At 50.5% G+C, this 13,328-nt stretch overlaps 1 protein-coding gene, 1 long non-coding RNA gene and 1 other non-coding gene across 5 annotated transcripts; 1 reads left to right on the forward strand and 2 right to left on the reverse strand.

Annotated features, from left to right (window-relative positions):
• Positions 1 to 451: 451 nt before the first annotated feature.
• On the reverse strand, positions 452 to 513 carry LOC123454950. Its single transcript, XR_006633591.1, has one exon. It is a non-coding gene; the product is annotated as a small nucleolar RNA SNORD104 (small nucleolar RNA).
• Positions 514 to 3,469: 2,956 nt separating this feature from the next.
• On the reverse strand, positions 3,470 to 7,503 carry Klk4 (kallikrein related peptidase 4). Of its 3 annotated transcripts, none has more exons than XM_045133882.1 (6): positions 7,458 to 7,503; positions 6,796 to 6,867; positions 5,522 to 5,684; positions 4,931 to 5,181; positions 4,711 to 4,844; positions 3,470 to 3,868 (listed from the first exon to the last, which is right to left on the reverse strand). In XM_045133882.1, exons 2-6 carry the CDS (start codon positions 6,857 to 6,859, stop codon positions 3,716 to 3,718), a joined length of 765 nt encoding a protein of 254 aa, XP_044989817.1. In that variant the 5' UTR covers positions 6,860 to 6,867; positions 7,458 to 7,503; the 3' UTR covers positions 3,470 to 3,715. The 3 variants fall into 3 exon arrangements, with proteins under 3 accessions (XP_044989817.1, XP_004672626.2, XP_044989818.1); XM_004672569.2 differs by lacking the exon at positions 7,458 to 7,503 and adding an exon at positions 7,053 to 7,089; XM_045133883.1 differs by lacking the exon at positions 7,458 to 7,503 and adding an exon at positions 7,010 to 7,036.
• LOC123454739 lies at positions 5,495 to 13,066 on the forward strand. The gene is made up of 3 exons (XR_006633460.1): positions 5,495 to 5,621; positions 6,293 to 6,889; positions 12,426 to 13,066. It is a non-coding gene; the product is annotated as an uncharacterized LOC123454739 (long non-coding RNA).
• Positions 13,067 to 13,328: the final 262 nt, after the last annotated feature.

The raw sequence follows: 13,328 nt of genomic DNA on the forward strand, positions 1-13,328 counted from the left end.
AAAGAGTGAGGCAGAGAGAGAGAGAGAGAGAGAGAGAGTATCCCAGGGCCTCTAGCCACTGCAAACAAACTCCAGGTGCATGTGCCACCTTGTGCATGTGGCTTATGTGCGTACTGAGGAATCAAACCTGGGTCCTTAGGCTTTGCAGGCAAGCACCTTAACCACTAAGCAACCTATTCAGCCCTATCTTTTTCTTCTTCTTCCTCTTCTTCTCCTTCTTCTTCTTCTTCTTTTTTTTTTTTTTTTTTACTTATTTTGAGAGAGGGAGACATTAGGCATGCCAAGGCCTTCAACTACAGCATATGTGTGACATTGCATGCTTGCATAACTGCATCTGGCTTACATGGGACCTGGAGATTCAAACATGATTTCTTAGGCTTCACAGGCAAGCACCTTAACCACTAAGTCATCTCTCAAGCCCTTTCTTCTTCTTATTTTTTTACTGCAGTTGGCTCAGATTCCAACTTGTATCAGCAGAATCAGCAGCTTAACGCATGCTTTAAATGGAACCACTCCCAAAGATTTTTCTTTTTTTGAGGTAGGGTCTCACTCTAGCCCAGGCTTACCTGGAATTCAATGTGTAGTCTCAGTCTAGCCTCAAACTCACGACAATCCTATTATTTCTGTCTCCCAAGAGCTGGGATTAAAGGTATGTGCCACCATGCCTGGCTTTCATTTCTTTTTATTTGTTTATTCAAGCAGAGAGAAACAAAGAAAGACAGATGGGGGAGAGAGGGAAGAGGAGAATGGATGTGCCAGGGCCTCCAGCTGCTGCAAACAACTCTAGATGCCTGTGTCACTTTGTGCATCTGACTTGACTTGGGCACTTGGGAATTGAACTTAGATTCTTAGGCTTTGCAGGCAAGTGCCTTAATCTCTAAACCATCTCTCCAGACTAGCTTTGTATTTCTTTAAATATTTTTATTTATTTATTTATTTATTTATTATTTATTATTTATATTTTGACAGAGAAAGAGGAAGCGGGGGTGGAATGGATGCACCAGGGCCCCCAGTCACTGCAAATGAACTCCACACACGTGCGCCCCCCTCCCCTGTGAATTTGGCTAATGTGGGTCCTGGGGAATTGAACCTGGGTCCTTTGGCTTTGCAGGCAAATGCCTTAACCGCTAAGCCATCCCTCCAGCCCCAGATTTATATTTCTTAAAAGGAATTATTAGCTGGGTGTGGTGGCTCATGCCTTCAGTCCCAGCACTTGGGAGGTAGAGGTAGGAGGATTGCCATGAGTTCAAGGCCATCTGAGACTACCGAGTGAATTCCAGGTCAGCCTGGGCTAGAGTGAGACCGTACCTCAAAAAACCAAAAAAGAAACAAACAAAAAATACAAGGAATTATTGTGTGTGAGTGTATGAATGCCTGCATATGTCACAACATGTATGTGGAGGTTACAACTTCCGCGTATTGGTTCTCCTTTTTCATCTCTTGTGTGTGTGTTTAATGTTATTTATTTATTTATCTGTGTGTGTGTGTGTGTGTGTGTGTGTGAGAGAGAGAGAGAGAGAGAGAGAGAGAGAAAGAAAGAGAGGGAGGGAGGGAGAGAATGGGTGCACCAGGGCCTCTAGCCACTGTAAATGAACTCCAGACACATGTGCCACCACTTATATGGGTACTGTGGAATTGAACTTGGGTCCTTAGGCTTTGCAGGCATGCACCTTAACTACTAAGCCATCTATCTAGTCCAAAACTTTTGTTTGTTTTCTTTTGAGGTAGGGTCTTGCTCTAGTTCAGGTTGTCCTGGAATTCACTGTGTAGTCTCAGGCTGGCGTCGAACTCATGGCAATCCTCCTACCTCTGCCTCCTGAGTGCTGGGATTAAAGATGGGCACCACCACTCCTGGCCGTATGTTACTAAGAACTTGATGGATTGCTTTCCAAAGTGGCAAACCATTTCAAGCTCCTTCTAGAAGAGCAGTGGAAGCCCATTTACTCTTGTTATAACCAGCTCTTACTTCCATTACTGTTCTTAAAAGATGCATAAAAAATAGCCAAGCATGGTGGTACCCAGCACTTGTAATCCTAGCACTTGGGGGGTGTAGGTAGGAGGATTAACAGTTTAAAGGCAGCCTCAGCTATATGGAGTTAAACACCAGCTTAGGCAACATAAGACTTTAAAAAAATCCAACCACAGGGCTGGAGAGATGGCTTAGCGGTTAAGCGCTTGCCTGTGAAGCCTAAGGACCCCGGTTTAAGGCTCGGTTCCCCAGGTCCCACGTTAGCCAGATGCACAAGGGGGCGCATGCATCTGGAGTTCGTTTGCAGAGGCTGGAAGCCCTGGCGCGCCCATTCTCTCTCTCTCCCTCTATCTGTCTTTCTCTCTGTGTCTGTCTCTCTCAAATAAATAAATAAAAATTCAAAAAAAAATCCAACCACAAACAAACAAAAAAAAAATGAAACCAAATAAATAAATGAAAGATACAAAAAAATTGAATGCCTCGGGAGGGGATATGACGGAGAATGGAATTTTAAAGGGGAAAGTTGGGGGAAGAAGGGTATTATCATAGGATATATATATATATTTTTAATTTTTTTGTTCATTTTTATTTATTTATTTGAGAATGACAGAGAGAGAAAGAGGCAGATAGATAGAGAAAGAGAGAGAGAGAGAGAGCGAGAGAGGGAGAGGGAGAGATTGGCTTCCAGCCACTGCAAACGAACTCCAGACGCGTGTGCCCCCTTGTGCATGTGGCTAACGTGGGTCCTGGAGAATCAAGCCTCGAACCAGGGTCCTTTGCCTTCACAGGCATGCGCTTAACCACTAAGCCATCTCTCCAGCCCTATCATGGGATATTTTTATGATCATGGAAGACGTTAATAAAAATTGAGAAAAAAAATGAATGCCTCTATAGATTCACATATGATAAATTCTTATGAGCATGGTCTTGCTAGTATAATTTATCACTGTTAAGACTCCAATAATTATTCCTGGTATTATGGGCCTCTGGTCTCTCCATCTATGCCCCTGGGACTGCTCATCTTTGTCCTGGAGTCTCCCTAACTCTCTCCCTGTGTATCTCTCTCTCTGTCCCTGGGTCTCCCCATTTCTCTCCACAGGTTCCCCCCCCTCCACCTCTGGTCCTGGGTCTCCCTGACTCTGCCCCTGGCCTCTCCACCTCTGTCCCCCATCTCTATAGCTTCCCAGCAGCCTCCAGCTTTAGCCTCAGGGTCCTGAAGCAGGTACAAATTAAATGTTCTTAAAATGCAGAAAAAAGACCAACACAAGCATTTCTACCATGGCTAAGTAGGCAAGCTCAGCCAGAAGGCTGCACAACTTCTCTATGTCCAGACATGACTTATAGGATCTGGACGTCATCCATAACGTTGGTTTCTCTTAATGTTCCCTGGCAAAGGCTGTCCTCGAGAGTGCTGTGGCCTCTTGTTCAGTGTTTCCACTTCACAGATGGCAGAGGGAGCTAGAAGGCTGGAAGAATCCCATGAAGCAAGGAGCACACGTGAACAGTCTTAAACTTTATTTTTGGATCTGTGGGAAAGGGACCAAAACATGGCAAATCAACCTTTACATGTGCCAAGGCTGGGTCAACACTGGGCCCTTGAGGGTGCTGTGCACGGGGTAAGATCCAAGTGGGGATCTGCTCCTGGATCTGAACTCATGGGTCTGTGGGAGGAGGTTCGGGAGGAGCCCATGTTTCTGCACCCCTTCAACAGGGCACATGTGCTGTGGTCTTGGTCCAGTCCCATGGCTATCTGGTCAATATGATTCTCTGGATCCAGTCAGTGAACTTGCAGAGGTTGGTGTAGACACTTGGTATGCCAGGCTGGCCACATTCTCCTTGTCCCAAAGACACTAGTCCTTGCAGGGACCTGTTGCACACTATGGGTCCCCCAGAATCCCCCTGTTAGAAAGAGGGAGAAAGAGAGGGAAAGAGAATCCAGTAAGTCTTTCATTTTCCATTCCCTTCTTCCTTCCTTTTTATTGAGACATTGGTGTTTAAACCTAGGGTTTGATTACAAAGCAAACGCTTTACCCCTGAGCCACGACCCCATCCCTCATTGTGGATTTTAGACAGGAGCTCTACCTCTGAGCCACGCCCCCAGCCCTCAGTGTGGATTCTAGACAGGAGCTCTACCTCTGAGCTATGTCCCCATCCCCTCACTGTGGATTCTAGGCAGGAGCCACGCCCCAACCTCCCTTTTACTTTTTTTTTTTTAATTTTTTTTTAAATTTATTTGAGAGCGACAGACACAGAGAGAAAGACAGATAGAGGGAGAGAGAGAGAGAATGGGTGCGCCAGGGCTTCCAGCCACTGTAAACGAACTCCAGACGCATGTGCCCCCTTGTGCATCTGGCTAACGTGGGACCTGGGGAATCGAGCCTCGAACCGGGGTCCTTAGGCTTCACAGGCAAGCGCTTAACCGCTAAGCCATCTCTCCAGCCCATCCTTTTTACTTTTTTTATTTTGAGACAGGTAACTAAGGTTACCCTGGCAGCCTAGAGCTTTGAATTGTCTGTCTCCTAAGCAGTCAGACTGCAAGCCTAGCTCTGAGCATTTCTCTGCGTGTTTTTACCTCCCGGTGGTCTCTTTCTTCCTTTGCCTCACGAGCTTCAGGGTTCTTTTTGGTTTTCCTCCATCCCGTCTCGCCCTTTGTCTCCCTGTCTGTGTCCGTTTCTCACCACTCTGTCCCTGTCACATCTTCTCCATCGCCCCCTCCTCTCCCCCCCTCCCTCGCGTCTCACATGGCATGAGTCCTTCTGGTCCTGTCCTCCTGCACAGAACATGCTCTGGTGGTACACAGGGCCATAGATCTCACGGCAGGTCTCCTCAGGTGCCACCGAGAGGTTCACGCATTGCAGCAGGCTGGGCAGTCTGCCTAGGACACAGAGCCACAGTTCAGTAGTCGCTCCTGGCTGAAAGGAGAACCTCCAGGAGAGCCCAGGTAGACGCCCATCAGCTCACCGTTCCCCATTCGACCCCAGCCAGAGACCAGGCACGAATCCCCGGGGATGGGACACTGGGAGGCTATACTGATGCTCTTGACCGTGTCAGACTCCATCACGAATTGGTCCAACTTGATGAGCATGAGGTCGTTGGCGTAAGGTGGATCGTTGTACTGAGGGTGCGGGATGGAGATGGAGGCCTCTATCATCCGACTGCCTGGCTCTTGGGTAGCTTCCAGGCTGTGCAGGCCCAGGCCCACCATGTAGGAGCTGCGGGCCGCAGGACAGGTGACATCAGTATCCTCCCAACTCATTCTCCACTCCGAAGCCCAGCAGCGGCCCTGCCCTAGCCACAAGGACTCCACTCCCGAAGGCCTCTGACCACGCCCCGGAGCTCAAACCCCGCCCCTAGGGACCCAGGACGGTCCCCGGTCACGTCACCACCCCCTCCTCTTTCCCTTCTCTCTAGACTTAGTGCCAGCCGACTCAGCCCCCCTCTTCCCCGCCCTGCTGGCGTCACCCGAGCGCCCCCTCCAGGCGGAACCGGGTACTCGCCATCCCCTCCCCAGCTAAGGGCGCCTCCCAGGCCCGCGGCGCGGCGGGCACTCACTCCTGCGAACAGTGCGCTGCGGACAGCACCCACCGGGGGTGCACCAGGACTCCCGAGCAGAAAAACCCGTCTTCCGCGAACAGCGCGGCCTGCCAGGGCTGTGAGTGGGGCATGCAGTCCTCGCCCTGTACGATGCGGCTGCTGAGACTTGAGGCCAGGGATCCTGAGGGCGGAGTCAGGGATGGGACCCAGAGACAAAGGGGCGGGGGTGGGGTGGGGTGGGGAGGGGAGAGAGGGGTACCCCAACGAGGGGCGTGGTCAGGGGCTCCAGGGGCAGGGCCAAAGCTAGGGACAGACTCAGTAGGCAGGACCAGGGCTGGGGTGGTTTCTAGGGGCCAGGGTGCGTGCTCAGGCTGGGGGGGGGGCGGTCCTGGTTTTGGACTGGCTCAGGAAGCTGCACCAAGGTTCCTAGGAGCGGGGTCTCAGTGCAGGGGTGTGGGCAGGGCTTCAGGGGGCTGGGGCAGGTCTAGAGAGGGGAAAGTCGGGCGCAGGGCTGGAGCAGGTGTTATTAAGGGGTGTGGCAGGGCAGGATAGAGTCCCGGCGGGAACAGTTCAGGGGCCGTGTAGGGCGCGGACAGAAAGCTTCAGGGGTGGAGTCAGGGGCTAATGGGGATGGGGTCGGTTTCTTGGGAGGAATTAAGGCCCGGGCACGCTTAGGTCTGGGAGCCAGGATGAGCTCATGTAAAGGAAGGGTCATTTGTCAGGAGGAGGGTGCAAAGTTGGGGTCACAGTCCCATCTCAGGACCTACATACCATTTCTCTCGTTCACAGGGCCTCATGCCAGGGATTCTTCCAGACAGGAAGCGACACACAGCCAGCTGCTAAGGGAGCTGGCCACCTCGACACAGCCTGACCACAGTCACACCCAGCCACAAGCCATTCACACCGACACCCCCCGATAGGGGTTTCTGGGGCCCAAGGATCAGAGCCAGCCAGCAGATCTCAAGCAAGGGCACTACCTTCCACTGAGCCGCTTAGCTTCCCCGGTCCCCACAGCCTCCTCACAACTTTGGCCTTCAGCTGGCTACTCGGAAGGAAGCACACAGTGTTACCTGGTCACCATTGCACGCTGCCTCGTAAGTGCCACCACGCAGGCTTCCACCACCACACACAAGTCCCAGTGGTTGGAGGCATGACATGAACAACCCTTAGGGGGCCAGTCACATCATACTGCCACACAAGCACTGGACAACCATAAACAGGACACTGAGTCACAGCTGAACACTAGTAAACACTGTCCCCTCAAGCACAAACTCTCACACACAAGCAGGTACCTGTGACCCCAAGGATGAAGTTCCCCAAGAACCAGCCCCAGGGAGTTCCTACAGTGACTGTCATCTTGGCACCTAGAAATGAAGACAGAAACAGGTGAATCCGGGGCCCTTGGCTGAGACCTTGCCATCCCTGTCCCCCCTTTGCTTCTTGTCGCTCTGGGATCTTTTCCCCTAAGGCACGTTTCATACTAGCCCAGGCTGAACTGGAACTCACTCTGTAGCCCAGGCTGGTCTTGAACTCACAGCGATCCTCCTACCTCAGCCTCCTGACAGCGGCTGGGATTAACGCTGTGCACCACCGTGCCTGGCTGCCTCCCTGAGATGTAATCCTCTATCCTAACAAGGATTCCAGAACTTGGGAGATAAAGAAAAAGGGGGGAGAGAAGGAGAAGGAGGGAAGAACTGGTTTATGGCAAGTACTAGTCATCTGTGATCAGGTAGAGGGGAAAGGATGGAGGAATGGACCCTTGCAGGGACAGAGACAGGGCATTCAAGAGATCTGAGCAGAGACAGTCTGAGAACCAGAGATTCAGAGAGGAGTGGAGAGAGAAAAAGAGGAGAGCCGAAGAGGAGAGGGAGGAAGAGTGAGGGAGAGAGAGAGAGAAAGGGAAGGAGGAAGGGAGAAGAGAGAGAGAGAGAGACAGAGGGAGATCGCTTCTTACCTGCACCCTGTGGGCTCCTGGATTCTGCCACTGAGCTGAGCTTCTGTCTGCTGCCTCCCACAGGGGGCCCCACGAGGCTTATAAACCTCCTAAGCCTGGGCTTGCCTGCCCCCCAGGGGACACATTCCAGAAGTCAGGTGCTGCAGGCTTCCAGCTCAACATTTTCAGGCTGCCTGGATGCCAGGAGGAGATCTGGACCCAGGGAGGGGACATTTCACAAAACCCAGACTCCTCTCCTTTCTCTCTTCTCTCTTCTTTCTCCTCTCCTCTCCCTCCCTCTTTCATTCTTTCACATGTTCTTTCATTCTTTTCATCACATTCTTTCTCTTATGCCCTCACTCACTGAATGAATCCCTTCCATCTCTCCCTTCCTTCCTGTGAGCCTGCAGCCTACCGCCCGCCTGCCCGTGGATTGAATCCAGCCTGCCTGTACTTCCTTTGGAACCTTAGCCAGGTCACCTGCCTACTGTGTTCCCCAGTTTCCCATCTGTAGGATCCACTGCTCCCATACCCAGTCTGGATTTAAATGTTTCTGGAAAACAGTCTCTCCCTTTGCGGATGCCAGGTGCTTGAGGACCCCAGCGAGGCCGAGTGGGATAAAGCTTTCCCTCAGTCAAGAGCAATGGCACACCTCCCGTGCTCCGAGCCGGGAGTCAGGCCCGGCGGGGGGCAAAATAATAAGCAAGGCCGCCGGGCGTGGTGGCATACTGCCTTTAATCCCAGCCCTCGGGAGGCAGAGGTAGGAGGATTGCTGTGAGCTCGAGGCCACCCTGAGACTCCATAGTGAAGTCCGGGTCAGCCTGGGCTAGAGTGAGACCCTACCTTCAAAAACCAAAATAATAATAATAAGCAAGATCCTATGTTCTTGGGGCTGATGTCCCGGCGAGGGGACAGAGACAGTGAAGAATACCCACAGGGGTCAGAGAATAAGGTCGTGGTTCAAAGACTTGGAGAAGAGGGCATTTAACTGGGAAGCCAAATGACAATGGATGGGGAGGAGAGGCTCCGGTTAGGTTAGGGCTGCAAAACAATAAGACTGGAGCGTGCCGCTGGTGGATGTGCACATGGGAGGCAAGGCCAGCCAGGGAACCTAGAAGAGATGCCTTCACTGCCAGGGTTAAGGACTTAGGTTATAATTTTTTTTTTTAAATTTATTTATTTATTTGAGAGCGACAGACACAGAGAGAAAGACAGATAGAGGGAGAGAGAGAGAATGGGCGCGCCAGGGCTTCCAGCCTCTGCAAACGAACTCCAGACACGTGCGCCCCCTTGTGCATCTGGCTAATGTGGGACCTGGGGAACCGAGCCTCGAACCGGGGTCCTTAGGCTTCACAGGCAAGCGCTTAACCGCTAAGCCATCTCTCCAGCCCATTAGGTTATAATTTAAGTGCAGTGGGGGAGCTGGGATGCCTTAGTGGTTAAAGCACGTGACTGCAAAACCTAAGGACCCGAGTCCAATTCTCCAGTACCCAGGTAATGCTAGATGCACAAGGTGGCACTTGCATCTGGGGTTCATTTGCAGTGGCTGGAGGCCCTGGTGCACCCATTTCTCCCTCTCTCTACCTCCCTCCATATATATCTTTCTTTCTCTTACTCTCTCAAATAAATAAATAAAATAGTAAGTGCAGTGGGTGTTAAATACAGAGGTAGAGGGGCTGACATAAACCATGGGGGAGTGCAGGTGGAGGATGGCACAGGTGGGTGACGCCGAGGGATAGGAGGGAGCTAACAGGACTCAGGTGGAAGATTCTGGCTCCAGCGGGGAGATGTGGGGCCTGCACACTTGGTGGGGTGATTCTCTCTGGAAATGGATCGGGAGAAAAAGGCTTGGGCTCAGGCTTCGTTTTGCCCATAGGAACCACAATGCTCACAAAAGGATGGCAATGGGGAGTGAAGGGAGGAGGGTTGGGGGCTTGGTCTCAGGCTTGCACCCACCTGGGAAGTAGGGGTGGAACCTGTCTGTCAGAAATAAGTGGACTTCTCCTAGGACGAGAGGGAGCAGTCCTCCAGGCAGTTGTGGTAGAGCTTGTGAGTGAGATGATTTTACCTCAGGATCCCTTGACTGGAGACCCTTCAAAGGATCAAAGGAGACCATGGCTGCGGGTGGTCCCCAGGACAAAGACCTGCGTGCCTCTCTCTGGTTCCATCTCTGTCTCAGTCTCCGCTGCTATCTGCCTCTCAGAGGAAAGTGTCTCTATCTCTGACTCTCATTCCCATTCTCTCTCTCTCTCTCTCCTTGTCTGTGCATTCTTTTTCCTGGGTCTCTTTTTTCCCCCTCTATGTTTGTTTCTCTGTATGTGTGTCTATCTTTATGTCTGTCTCCATGTCGTTCTATCTATCTCTGCGTCTTCCTCCATTTGTCTGTCTCTCGGTCTCACCTTCCCTTGAAAATTCCCACTCTTCCTTTTGCTCAGCTCACATCACTTCTTTGGAACCTGCTCCTGATGCTTCACCAGTTTAATTTGAGGTCCTCACTCCCTTATTTTCATCTATCTGTCTCCTATCAATTTATCATCTATCTATCTACCTAATCTAATCTATCTATCATCTATGCATTCATTTAGTGGTGACTCTGGGAAGACAACTCAGGGCCTTACTAATGCTGGACAAAAACCCTACCACTGAGTGATGTCCACAGCCCCTCACTGTGGATTCTAGGCAGGAGCTGTACCTCTAAGTGATGCCCACAACCCCTCATTGTGGCTTCTAGGCAGGAGCTCTACCTCTAAGTGATGCCCACAACCCCTCACTGTGGATTCTAAATTTTATTTATTTATTTATTTATTTGAGAGCGACAGACACAGAGAGAAAGACAGATAGAGGGAGAGAGAGAGAGAATGGGCGCACCAGGGCTTCCAGCCTCTGCAAACGAACTCCAGACGTGTGCGCCCCCTTGTGCATCTGGCTAACGTGGGACCTGGGGAACCGAGCCTCGAACCGGGGTCCTTAGGCTTCACAGGCAAGTGCTCAACCACTAAGCCATCTCTCCAGCCCTCACTGTGGATTCTAGACAGGAGCTCTACCGTTAAGTGACGCCCACAGCCCCTCACTGTGGATTATAGGCAGGAGCTCTACCTCTAAGTGACGCCCACAACCCCTCACTGTGGATTCTAGGCAGGAGCTCTACCTCTAAGTGACGCCCACAACCCCTCACTGTGGATTCTAGGCAGGAGCTCTACCTCTAAGTGACGCCCACAACCCCTCACTGTGGATTCTAGGCAGGAGCTCTACCTCTAAGTGACGCCCACAACCCCTCACTGTGGATTCTAGACAGGAGCTCTACCTCTAAGTGATGCCCACAACCCCTCACTGTGGATTCTAGGCAGGAGCTCTACCTCTAAGTGACGCCCACAACCCCTCACTGTGAATTCTAGGCAGGAGCTCTACCTCTAAGTGACGCCCACAACCCCTTACTGTGAATTCTAGGCAGGAGCTCTACCTCTAAGTGACGCCCACAACCCCTTACTGTGGATTCTAGACAGGAGCTCTACCTCTAAGTGACGCCCACAACCCCTCACTGTGGATTCTAGACAGGAGCTCTACCTCTAAGTGACGCCCACAAACCCCTCACTGTGGATTCTAGGCAGGAGCTCTACCTCTAAGTGACGCCCACAACCCCTCACTGTGGATTCTAGGCAGGAGCTCTACCTCTAAGTGATGCCCACAACCCCTCACTGTGAATTCTAGGCAGGAGCTCTACCTCTAAGTGACGCCCACAACCCCTCACTGTGGATTCTAGGCAGGAACTCTACCTCTAAGTGACGCCCACAAACCCCTCACTGTGGATTCTAGGCAGGAGCTCTACCTCTAAGTGACGCCCACAACCCCTCACTGTGGATTCTAGGCAGGAGCTCTACCTCTAAGTGACGCCCACAACCCCTCACTGTGGATTCTAGGCAGGAGCTCTACCTCTAAGTGAGGCTCACAACCCCTCATTGTGGATTCTAGGCAGGAGCTGTACCTCTAAGTGATGCCCACAATCCCTCACTGTGGATTCTAGGCAGGAGCTCTACCTCTAAGTGACGCCCACAACCCCTCACTGTGGATTATAGGCAAAGGCTGAAACTCAGGTCCACTCAAGCCCTCTTCTTACTATTTATTTTGAGACAGTATCTCACTACATTTCCTTGGTTGGCATTGAACTTTCTCTGTAGTCCAGGCTGGCCTTGAAATTGTGATCCTCCTGCCTCACCCTCCCAAAGCTGGGATGACAGGCCTATGGCAACAGGTCTGTATCAGCAGGTCTGGTGTTTAGGTCTTGTGTTTTAAAAATTTATTTATTTATTTATTTGAGACAGAGTGAGAACAACGGGGGAGGGGGGAGATAATGGGCTCACCGGGCCTCTAACCTGTGTAAACGAATGTGCCACCCTATGCACCTGGCTTATGTGGGTACTGGGGAATCAAACCAGGATCCTTAGGCTTTGCAGGCAAGTGCCTTAACTACTTAGCCATCTCTCTAGCTCCATGTTTTTGAAGATGAGATGAGACAAGACAGAGGAAGGGTAACATCAACATAAATGTCAATCACTCTATACTTTTTGACTAATACAATTTATTTTCATCCTATTTGAATATACTTCCTATGCAGCAAATTAAGTACATTGGTATTTCCTTTAGTTTCTTCCTGGCTTGGCAGAGAGATGGCTCAGCAGCTAAGGTGCTTGCCTGAAAAGCCTAAGGATCAAGGTTCAATTCCCCAGTACCCACATCAGATGCACAAAGTGGCATGTAAATCTGGAGTTTGTTTGAAGTGGCTAGAGGCCCTGGTGTGCCCATTCTCTCTCCCTCTCTCTGTCCTTGCAAATAAACAAATAAATAAATTAATTAACAAATTAACAAATAAATTAATTTTAAAAGCTTGTCTCTTCCTCACCATGTGTCTTTGAACAGTGACTTTAATCTACCTTAGCATAAGTTTCCTCTGCTTACTGTGGGGTTTACAATGGTAGCAATTTCTTACAACAGATGGAAATATAAGTGATGTACTATGGAAATCCTGAACACCGTTGTAGAGCACACACCGACCGTACACTTATGAGTGGTGTTCATATTCTCCCCTTTGAAGACAGAGAAGAATACGACCAGAATGGTCAGCATGACCCGGCTACACCACTCCTGGGCAACACGCCTGCAGGAATGTCAGCCAGTGTATCACAGAGGTACTTGCACATTGATGCTTAGTGCTGTTCTGTCCACAATCGTCAAGATATCAAACCAGGAGCTGACATGGCGGCACATGCCTTTAATCCCAGATATGGAACCAGCTGAGATGTCCACCAATAAATTGACGGATAAATAAAATGTTTTATGCATGCGTGCGCGTGTGTGCACACACAATGGAATTTTACTGAGCCATAGAAGGACAAAATTATGTCATTTTTCAGGAAAATGGATAGCATTGGAAATAAGATGAAACAAAACAAGCCACACTTAGGAACCCATGTTTCCTATCCTACATTAAATGCATATGACATCAAAGTAGATGAGAGACTATTTGGGAAGAAGCAAACCAGTGTGAGAGGTTGACGGAATGACTCCATAGGCTTATGTGCTTGAACGCCTGGTCCTCAGCAAAGTGGGATGTGGTGCCTTGAATGTAAATATGTCCCCCATAGTCACATGTGTGTGTGATTAAGCCTCATACTTAATCACCTACTGGTGGAGCCTCTGGGAGGGGGGACCTTGCTGGAGGAGGTGTGTCCTGGGGGGCAGTCTCAGGGTGTTACAACTCAGCTCCGCTTGCCACAGTTAGCTTACTCTCTCTCCTTCTTCCCTGCTGAAGAAAAGATGTGACACTCGGCTGTCTGCTCTTGCCAAGCTTTCCCCCCACCATGATGAAACCTTCCCTCAAAACTGTACAACAGAAAT

Source organism: Jaculus jaculus, chromosome 14 (assembly GCF_020740685.1).
Source record: "Jaculus jaculus isolate mJacJac1 chromosome 14, mJacJac1.mat.Y.cur, whole genome shotgun sequence".
NCBI lineage: Eukaryota > Metazoa > Chordata > Mammalia > Rodentia > Dipodidae > Jaculus > Jaculus jaculus.

What these genes read in the sequence shown, in the direction of transcription:
- Klk4 (XM_045133882.1), bottom strand. Translation starts at nt 6,859, where the DNA reads ATGACAGTCACTGTAGGAACTCCCTGGGGCTGGTTCTTGGGGAACTTC. An exon ending in CTTCATCCTTGGGGTCACAG is followed by an intron (nt 5,685 to 6,795) that starts GTACCTGCTTGT and finishes CTCCGCCCTCAG; the next exon opens with GATCCCTGGCCTCAAGTCTC. An exon ending in GCAGCGCACTGTTCGCAGGA is followed by an intron (nt 5,182 to 5,521) that starts GTGAGTGCCCGC and finishes TGCGGCCCGCAG; the next exon opens with CTCCTACATGGTGGGCCTGG.